The sequence below is a fragment of the Dermacentor silvarum genome, chromosome 1 (genome assembly GCF_013339745.2).
Source record: "Dermacentor silvarum isolate Dsil-2018 chromosome 1, BIME_Dsil_1.4, whole genome shotgun sequence".
In the NCBI taxonomy this organism is placed as follows: Eukaryota; Metazoa; Arthropoda; class Arachnida; order Ixodida; family Ixodidae; genus Dermacentor; species Dermacentor silvarum.
The window spans coordinates 278,375,583-278,385,358 of NC_051154.1; the positions used below are offsets into that span (position 1 = coordinate 278,375,583).

The following is a 9,776-nucleotide window of genomic DNA, read 5'->3' on the forward strand; positions in this document are numbered from 1 at the left end:
ACAGCTGTGTGCGAGACTAGCTTGATGGCTCCTTTAACTAAGCCGCCATAAAGCGATCTCGATGCTTGTGGAGATGACCATTTTTGCTGCGTCTTCCAAGCCCATAAAAAATTGCCGCCACACAGAAGAAATAACTATAGAAAACGAAATTGTACTTCTACTATAAGTTAGATGGTGCACTGCGCTTGTGAGTCTGTGTCTCTGTGTCTCCGAAACGGCGCTAGAAAACATAATTGGTGGACTAATCTTTTTTTATGGTAATATTACTTGTGTGACGAAATCTAGGGTTTGACGAAAACTCGTCTTGCGAGGAAAGAACATGGCTGAATAAATGTACACTCGCCAACTGAAGAACACAAAAACAACAGATTGACGTTTTGGCGCCCAGTACGGGTGCGTTGTTCACAATAGACGAATGCATAGTGATCTTTATTATATATGTGTCGGAAGACGTAAGGCGTTGCGTACAACTCAGGGAGGGGGCCCCGGGTCCGGTTTATTGCGTTAGTCATAGATTGTATGCAAAATGATTCAAGAAGCAATCGGGATGATAATTTCTTCTCTCTTTCGATGATGAAAGCTGAATGCCAGTTAATACTGTGACCAGTCGTCTCATGATGCTCTGCTAGGGCGTTGGAAACCGTCTGTCCTTTGGCTACATCATTTCGGTAACTGCTGTGGCCTTCTTTTAAAGTTTCCCGTCTCGCCTACGTAGCACATCTGGCAGTCCTGGCATGGAATTTTGTAGATGATGCCGGGATATTTTTCTTTTTCGAGGCAGTCTTTGACTTGGACGAGTTGTTGTTTTAGCTTGCTTGAAGGGACGTGGCAGATTTGTACAACATAATCTTTGAAAATTCGTGACACTGACTCGCTCACGCCTCGTGCATAGGGGAGACGCCCAATTCCTTGTGCTCATCGGCCTGATAGGGGGTTCAGCGACACGCTTTTCTTCAGTCTTTATAAACTGGCCAGGGTAGCCATTGCTGACCAAATCCTGCGTTAAGGCCGTTTCACATGGCGCGATTGGGGCGAAAAAAATCGTTCTGTCGCGCACGTCGCAGAGCGATTTTCGCTGGCAGCTTTCACATGCGTTTCTGACTGCGCGATTTCAGTCGCAGCGACGCCCAAGGTTGCTCCCTGCTCACAATGTATCCATGCCTGCATCGTTAAATAAAAACTACATGGAAACTAGTCGAATATTACAATATCATATTATTTTTTGAAAATAGAATAGTAAACAATTTTTCAGCCTTTAAACGCGTTGAGACTTTGCGATCGCTTAGTCCGCAGCTGCGGCGAGTGAAAATGCTGCACAAACCGCACAAGCGTGCGGCGTGGTGGGGTGGTTTTGATTTCTACACTCTAGTCTCTTGCGCTACGATGGAAACCACAAGTCTTCTCCTGGAGGAGTATTTGCTTCTCAAAAAGAAGAAGCTACTATTAAGTGTGCAAGTGCCTGTTTGTAGCAATGAAGACATTGACGACGGCGACGATCATGAGGGTACGTGCCGTATGTCGAAGGCGGCGTCAGCTCCCGACCTGGACAGTATGCAGCTTCTCCTCTTAAATGAATTGTGCGAGCTGGAGAAAAAGAAATTGTTGATGAAGATCGAAAGCCAGAGGCGCTGGTGGGTACGTCCTATTTGGGAAAACCGGAAGCAGGAGTCGGAATTCTACACAACGGTGAGTTCGAACTTGTACATTTAAAGGAAGCTTTTGCTCCGGGGCTCCCATCTAAAAACATCGAAATTGAGAAATTGTTTGTGTTGTGCAGATGCCCTTGCTGATGTCAGGAGACAAGGAATACTTCAGAAAGTATTACAGAATGTCGGCGGAGACCTTTGAAACCCTGCACTCGCTTGTCGAAGCAGGTTTGACAAGGCTTCATGTCGTGCGTGAACCACTGCCCTCACGTGCACGGCTCGCTATTGCACTTAGGTAAGCATGCTATAGCTAAGGAGCATTGGTCTCGGTCAGTGCCTGTCACCACTTCCGATGTAGTTATCTCACGTTACTGTTTTACCCGTTTTGACGCTGTAACTGTGATCTTCAGGAAATAACAGGGAAAGCTAATTCTGACTTATATTTGTCTAAATCTTCTGTTTCATTTCGGGAAGACGTCTTCATAAGCCCCAAAAAATTGTTTCGCGCGTATACGCCTCGTACTGTGTTACATACAGGGTGTCCCAGCTATCACGCAGCACGATTTAAAAAAAGAGGAACGCAGAATTGCCGCACGACTGGCCGCTCGAGGCACTTTGCGTGTATTCGCGGGCTTCTTTCACTCTCGGAAAAACACTTCTATGTAGCACGTATTGAGCAACAGAAAGCTGTATCGGAAGTTTTTCATGTAGCTCTACAATTTTCTCATTGACACTTTGATAATTAGGACAGTACTTCTCAAGTTATATATATATATATATATAAATAATTACAATTAGCTAATTAAATTTCAGTAACGAAAAAATTACTGCCGGCTACTTCAGTGCACTGGAAACAATACGCACTAGGCTTTCTTCGCGTAACGCCGTTCCTCTTTCTTTAAATCGCGCTGCATGATAGCTGGGACACCCAATGCAATGGAAATACTATTAACTTTACATTCATTATTGCTGTCTGTTCAAAATAGAAAAACAATGCAGAACACGTAATGTTGTTCAAACCTTCATTAAACCTTGTGCTGTATTTTTGTATTCTTGCATCGAGACGGCACTACCTCCATGGAGGCAACCTCTGCCCTCGGTGATTGACGAAGAGCAGGGCGTCGCTCCTGTTGTGTTTACATTTTGGAGCTGGGGTGGAGTTTTGACGACGAGAGGGGACGGACTGTGGGTGCATGTGTCTGTGTGAGAAGGACAGACGCTCTTCAGACCTGACAGAGCGGACAGTGTGCCCGTCCTGTTTACTTGTGATTTGTCCGTTCTTTTTGCACTGCTCGTCAAGGTGTCTTATTATGCTGCGATGTTTTCCTTGTTCTCCTGTATTGCTGAACATAATATAAGCTTCCTTTAATTTTTCCTTTAAACCGTGTTCTTTGTTATCAATCTTTCATACCTTGTTCTTCAGGTACCTCGCATCTGGCATGTACATGCAAGATGTTGCTATTAGCTTCAGGGTTGGCATCTCAACAGTGGCGACCATTGTGCATCACGTGTGCAGGCTGCTGTGGAGAACACTGCAACCTTTGTACCTAAAGGTACGCATTGAGCCACTGTACATGGAGGCGGTTTATTACTGTAATGGTTACAAACTTCGACTCCGGCAGCTAGTTTTCAGAAGTACCTGTGTGCCTGGACTAGCTTGCTTCGGTCACACTTCTATCGAACAATTTTTTTTCCACAACCTAAGAGCAACTTCTTTTGTATGTGTGAAGGTACCGACAACGGAAGCCTGGCAGGAGGTAGCGCAAGGATTCGAGGAAAAATGGAATTTCCCTCACTGTATTGGAGCTGTCGACGGCAAGCATGTTCAGATACAAGCCCCTCCTCATTCAGGCAGCTTGTATTACAACTACAAGGTAATTAATGCGGTAAGTCACATTTGCATAACATGTGCTTATGGTTTCATTTTCTTACAGGGAACATACTCCATCGTGCTCATGGCCGCTGTTGACAGCAATTTGAAATTCATATGTGTTGATGTTGGGGCTTATGGACGTCAAAGTGATGGTGGCACATTGTCTGCTTCTTGCTTTGGAAAATCTCTAGAAAAGGGCTTGCTCGGCCTTCCATCTCCGAAGCAGCTGCCTGGCACAAACATTGTTGCTCCTCACGTCTTCGTCGGGGACGAAGCATTTCAACTTCGTCCAGATTTTCTGCGGCCATATTCTGGGAGGGGCCAGGATGAAAGCAAGCGCATCTTTAATTACCGTCTAAGCAGAGCCAGGTAACTAAAAGCACAAAATTTGCCCTTGCGTATGTTCAATTATTTTTTTTACTTCAATTTGCAGGAGGTGCGTTGAAAATGCTTTTGGAGTGATGGCCTCCCGATTCAGGATCTTTCGACGTGCCATCAATCTGCAACCACAAAATGCAGACTATGTTGTCATGGCGTGTTGTGTCCTGCACAACTTCTTGCGTGATGACGTGATCTACATGACGGCGAACTATGTCGACAGTGAAGATGCATATGGCAACATCACCAGTGGCCAGTGGCGCACCACCCAGGACAGTGGCACCTCAGCAATGTTCAGTCTGCAACCTTCCACTGGGCACAATTATACAAGGACGGCAGCGGAAACAAGAGACCTTTTCTGCTCATACTTTGTGAGTAGGGAGGGTTCTGTGCCTTGGCAACGGGCATCTGCTGGTCTGCGGCCGTGAGAGACAAAACAAGCAGCCACCAGGTTTTGCTGGATGTGCTGTCTGCTAGCCGCTTCTTGTTTGACGTGTGGCACAGTGACACTTCGCATAAGTCAATAAATATATAAATGAAAACAGACATTTCTGTGTTATTGAAATACGAGCACAAAAGGTGAATTTTGTACTTTGTGTACTCCACTTGTTTGCAGGAATAATGCGGCATATTATGTCGCACTTAGCTTTCGAATGGAACAGTGCACATCAGTTGTATCTTTTATTTGACTTCCATGTTTAACTTTTTGGTTCATTCATTTTTTATTACTGTATATCATTATTTTCATGTTATGCCCCCCCCCCCCTCTTCCCTTTGTGATATTGTCAGTTAACAGGCAAAACATGAACCACTTCATTCTCGTTTAAAAGCTTCATTTACCTTGGTTTGTTGTATTGCCACTGGACTGCAAACTGACACAGAGTATTTAAAAAAATTATTGCTTCATTGGGGTAACAAGTTTTCGTAGATATTTAATACAAAAGGATGTCCAATAGTCAGACTGTATAGGGACCTCCGGTCAAGGTTAGGTGGGGAGAGGAATTACCATACGGTAGCAAATTAAAGCGATATGCCATTAACATAGAGGTAAAAAAGTAGAACAAATATAAGAGAACAAGTTGAGCAGATATACACACAAAAAATACAACAAGTAAAGAAAAGACAAGTGTGCGAGTATGTAGAAATGTATATCAAACGTGAACTACACGCAAATAACAAGCATAGAACAATGAAGCACATATATGTGTTCCAATACAAAGCTACACCAATTGAAAAATGAAAAAAAAATTATTGCTCATCTTTTTTTTCATCTTTCATAGGATGCCAACCTACAAACAAGTGTCAAAAACAATTTGACACAGTGACCATGAACAATAAAAAATACTTCACAGTTAATTAACAGCTAATATATGTTGTGCTGATCTCCACACTGGAGTAAACAAACGTGATCAGCCGGGAACTATTGCACTCTTGCCTTTTTTGTAGTTAAATTTTCTACACCTGTACTATTCCAAATTTCTAATTAGCAGACTAGGATAATTGCCGACGCTATAGCATGCTACAATGTGTTGCAGCTCTAGCCGCAGGTGCTGCTGCATGTGATTAGGTGTTTGTTTCATAGCTGGTACAAGTGATAGCACAAAATGAGTTACATCGTCCATTGAATGACTTGCTGTGAGGGCGCCCCTTATGGCTTCGATTCGAAGATCGATTTCCTCGATTTCCTTCCTTGTTTTTCGTTGCTTTCTTGCTCGTCGCTCTGTCGCCTCACTCGAGGTCACAGATGAGTCCTTGCTTGTGCATGGAGCTGTTTTAGGGGAGGATCCAGGCGACGTAAACATATCTTCAAAAATCTCTGTTTCACAATGTTCCTCAGGGATGACCGCCATTTCTTCTGCTACGGCGCTTTCATTTTGAGAATGGATTTCTTCGAGTGAAACATTGCTGTTGCTCCTGCGTAATATACATGTAGCTTATTAATGAGCACTCGTACCTTTAAACATGCAGTTGCTCTTACCGGCGTGGTTCAAACAAATCTGTCATGAACCTCAGCCTTTCCATGTGTGGCCAGTTGCTGGATTTGCTTTTCTTTGTGGCACCTGAGCCACTCCTGTGCTCATCTTTAAGGTCTTTCAATTTGCGTCGAAATGTGTCTTTCAGGTTTTTCCAACGGCTTTGTACTTCATCCATGGTCACTGAAAAAAATTCGAAGCAATATAACGAAATGTAAAAGCATAAATTACGTGCAGAAATTTCTTCTCTGTATAAGTGTGTCACCTAATAAGTAGCGCAATCTCTAAAAAAAAAATGCCATCAGCTGATTCATGATCGCATTTCAATGTTCCTGGAACCAGGTCGCTTCCTTCAGTGGGTGGTCCAAAAATAGCTGGGGAATTTTAAAATGGAACCTTGAAATATCAACACCTTGCATTCTGCGACACCTCACACACAATTGAAATAGTTTGCCTAAACTTGGCATGCTGAGCAGGCTTATATTGGCTTGTATTTCTTCATTTCTTCGTGGCCGATCCCTCGTTGTGGTTATGTGCCATAGTACAGAAATCATAATCATCGGGAAGCGACGATCACGTAAAAGAAGTAGCTGGCACTGACCATATGTATAGTGGACAAATTTGATATACACGGTGTTTCAGCGAACACTGTAAAATTTATTTAAGGTTGCCTGAGGCAGATAGCCCAATTCAAGTTAATGAGCTGGTCTACTCGAAGAGGGGGATATTACTTGCACAAAAAATTGCAATGCGTCATCGACCAATCAACAAAAAATCACTAATTAAGTTTTTAACTAATTATCTGATGGCCCATATTGCAATTTATAAATTGTAGCCGTGGAGTTCGCAAGGCGGATCCACTTGGAAATAATTATCCGGATGACACTAGTTTCGAGATAATTCCCGAAATTTGCGGAGAAATGCATTGGCGTTTTTGTTAAGCAACTAACTGGAAGCTTGCGTGAAGTTCGTGAAACAGCTTGCGTGAAGTAAGTGTTACAATCTCTGCAGGGCTTTTACAAAATCCTACAAATTAGTAGTATATTTTAGAGGTTTTAGAGGTAACTGTGATATCATTTTTCAATGCCACGTTGTAAACGTATAGTTCTGTTTTCCAAAAGTTTTGCTATCTTCAAAAATTTTTCTAAGAAAATTCACCCCCTAAATAAACACTCCGCTTACCACAGTCACTAGATTTAAACTTTCTTTATAAAATGCAACAAATCTCATCAATTTCAGTGTAGTGGTTGCTGAGAAAACCAATTTCTAAGTTCCTGTGTATGGTCGGAGTCCATTTATTTACATGGGAAGAAATGAAAAGGCCGAACACATACCATTAGGGTCGATGGTCCTCATAGCTGCCAGCACTTCTTCCCATAACGCTGACCTGTTTGTGATCTTCTTATAGTCATTAAGCGCGGCGTTCCACAAAAGGGGACGCATCGCGACTTGATCGATTAAAACATCGTTGAAACTTGCGCGCGACATTGCTCCGCTGAGCTTCAAGCACGTGGTAAAACAGGAGAGGGCCTATTTCGACGGCGCTTGCTGTTACGTCACGTTTCTCTTCCAGCGCGGTAAAACAGGAAAGCGTTTATTTCGACGGCGCTTGCTGTTACGTCACGTTGCTCCGCCCACATCGCGCCGATCGCCGCGATTCAGCGACGGAAATTCCAACATGTTGGAATCCCGTCGCGGAGAGCCCGCGACGTCGCGGCGGTCGCTGAGCGACGGAATTCGCTATGTCGCTGTGTGAAAATCGCGCCATGTGAAACGGCCTTTAGTCGCGCCGCCGAGCGCGACAGTGGAACGGAGGAGGAGGGAAGTGGATGGCGCTACTTTTTATATATAGGGGTTTTACGCCCACCGCTATCGATGGGCGCTCTTACGGTCGGCGCTGAAAAAAGGTATTTATAGATAATGATCAAGTAAAACAGAATTCTCTTCTTTTCTCGCCATGCGTATATAAATTGATTAGGAACTTTATTTTCGTGGAATGAATCTAACTGTCGAGGGTGACATTGCGCGCCTCTTGGTCTGTCATCATGTAATGGTAATTTGGAAGCGCAAAAAAACACGGACACGAGAAGAAACGAAGACGAAGACAAGCGCTTGTCTTCTTCGTTTCTTCTCCTGTCCGTGTTTTTTTTTTTTGCGCTTCCAAATACCATTCCATGAATCTGTCTCTCTTAATTTATAGAACGCTTTTTTTCTTTCCCAATGTTTGTTCCCTCCAAACATAGTCGCGCTTCAATCGCTGCACCCATAACCACGCTTGCTGATGTCAGTGACAATTTGTTCTGAACCGCTTTTCGCCCGAAGTTTCGCGACCTATGTGAATCGACCTTGGCTATTCTGTACATTCCGCCATTTTCTTCGAGGCGTGACGTGGACGCGACGCTTACAAAATGGCGCTGATGGCCCCGCCCCAATTTGCTTTCGTAACCTGACGCAAATTTGACATTTCGTCTAAAGAACTGTAATGTAGGCATTGAACCTAGAGTTATTGATAAAGCAAAATAGTTTTCCTCCCCAGTAAAAATAAAGCAGCTAGCTCAAAGCGTACGATTCTTCCATCCAAATCGTTTCTCGTTTCCGTCGTCTGCATGCGCACAAGCTGTCGTCTGCTTGATTAGCTATGGATGTGTGTCGTCGGGAAACGGAATGAGTCATCGTATATTGGCGCCCACGCGCTTGCTTTCAAGCTTGAGACAACATACGCGACCTACCACTGGTGATGAGCCCGCGCTCTAGGCCGCGTTATCGCTATCTCGTGAAACGCAAGTGACTCAGCCCGACTCGTCTGGCTGAGGAGCGGCCGAATATCATCGATAGCGTTACGCGCGCCACAGGTAACCGCTTGCGCGATGATGATGATGATGATGATTTATTGGCATCCCCTTTGAAACGGGGTGGCGACAAATAGTCACCTAGCCTGCTTGATTTAATCAGGTATACTACACATGTTCTTTATCTCGCATTTTTGTATACCTTTTTCAAAAATTTAGCTTGTACCGCTGCCTATGATTTTAAGAGATCAGGTCGTATCCATCTTTTCCCTGCTTTTTTTCCACCAGTACTCTAATCGTCTCTTGCTGATCTCTACGGCTGATCTGTTTATGTTTCCTTCCACTTTAAACCCAAGCGCTTCTGGGAGTTGCACGTTACCTACGGTTCTCGCTGGGTGGATCCCGTCGCATTCCATTAGGATGTGCTGAGTGGTCTCTGGATCTTTACTGCAGCATACACATGTCTCATCTAGTTCCGAATATTTGTTCCGATATTTTTTCGTCCTTAGGCAACCGGCTCGAGCCTCAAATAGCAAGGCACTGCCCTTTGTGTTATCGTACAGATTTTCCCTTCTAATTTCTTTCTTCTCATTCTTGTAAATCTCCATTGTCCTTTTCGTTTCCATTCTTTGCATCCAATTCACGGCCTCTATTTCTCTCACTTTCTTTCTGATGACCCCTGGTTGTCTATTTACAGTTTCGATTATCCTGTACTTGGTTGCCAACTTCCTTGACCTCTTCCTCCATTCTGTGTCCACGCTTTTCATGTAGAGATACTTGTGCACTTTAGCCGCCCATCTATTTTCATCCATGTTCCTGAGCCTTTCTTCAAAACTAATTTTGCTTTGTGCTTCTCTGACTTCAAAAGAGGCCCAACCCATGTCTCCATGCACTGCCTCATTTGTCGTATTACCGTGTGCTCCCAAAGCCAACCGGCCTACTGATCTTTGGTTAACTTCTAAACCCGCCAATATATCCGATTTTAAGCATATAATGGCATTTGCGAATGTTAGCGCTGGCACCATTACTCCTTTCCAGATTCCACGCACCACCTCATACTTATTGTGGCCCCACAGTGCTCTGTGTTTCATTAATGCTGCATTCCGCTTCCCCTTTA

At 43.9% G+C, this 9,776-nt stretch overlaps 1 protein-coding gene across 2 annotated transcripts; it reads left to right on the forward strand.

The window, feature by feature from the left end:
- The first annotated feature begins 1,360 nt into the window (after positions 1-1,360).
- Positions 1,361-4,649, forward strand: LOC119437168 (uncharacterized). Of its 2 annotated transcripts, XM_037704237.2 has the most exons (5): positions 1,365-1,941; positions 3,070-3,199; positions 3,377-3,520; positions 3,581-3,888; positions 3,953-4,649. In XM_037704237.2, exons 1-5 carry the CDS (start codon positions 1,778-1,780, stop codon positions 4,323-4,325), a joined length of 1,119 nt encoding a protein of 372 aa, XP_037560165.2. In that variant the 5' UTR covers positions 1,365-1,777; the 3' UTR covers positions 4,326-4,649. The 2 variants fall into 2 exon arrangements, with proteins under 2 accessions (XP_049516295.1, XP_037560165.2); XM_049660338.1 differs by having other exon boundaries at positions 1,361-1,941; positions 3,377-3,888.
- Positions 4,650-9,776: the final 5,127 nt, after the last annotated feature.

Bases quoted from the DNA above. Each gene is read 5' to 3' on its own strand.
- LOC119437168 (XM_049660338.1), top strand. From the start codon at position 1,778: ATGCCCTTGCTGATGTCAGGAGACAAGGAATACTTCAGAAAGTATTAC. The intron at 1,942-3,069 runs GTAAGCATGCTA...CTTGTTCTTCAG, and splicing joins CGGCTCGCTATTGCACTTAG to GTACCTCGCATCTGGCATGT. The intron at 3,889-3,952 runs GTAACTAAAAGC...TTCAATTTGCAG, and splicing joins TACCGTCTAAGCAGAGCCAG to GAGGTGCGTTGAAAATGCTT.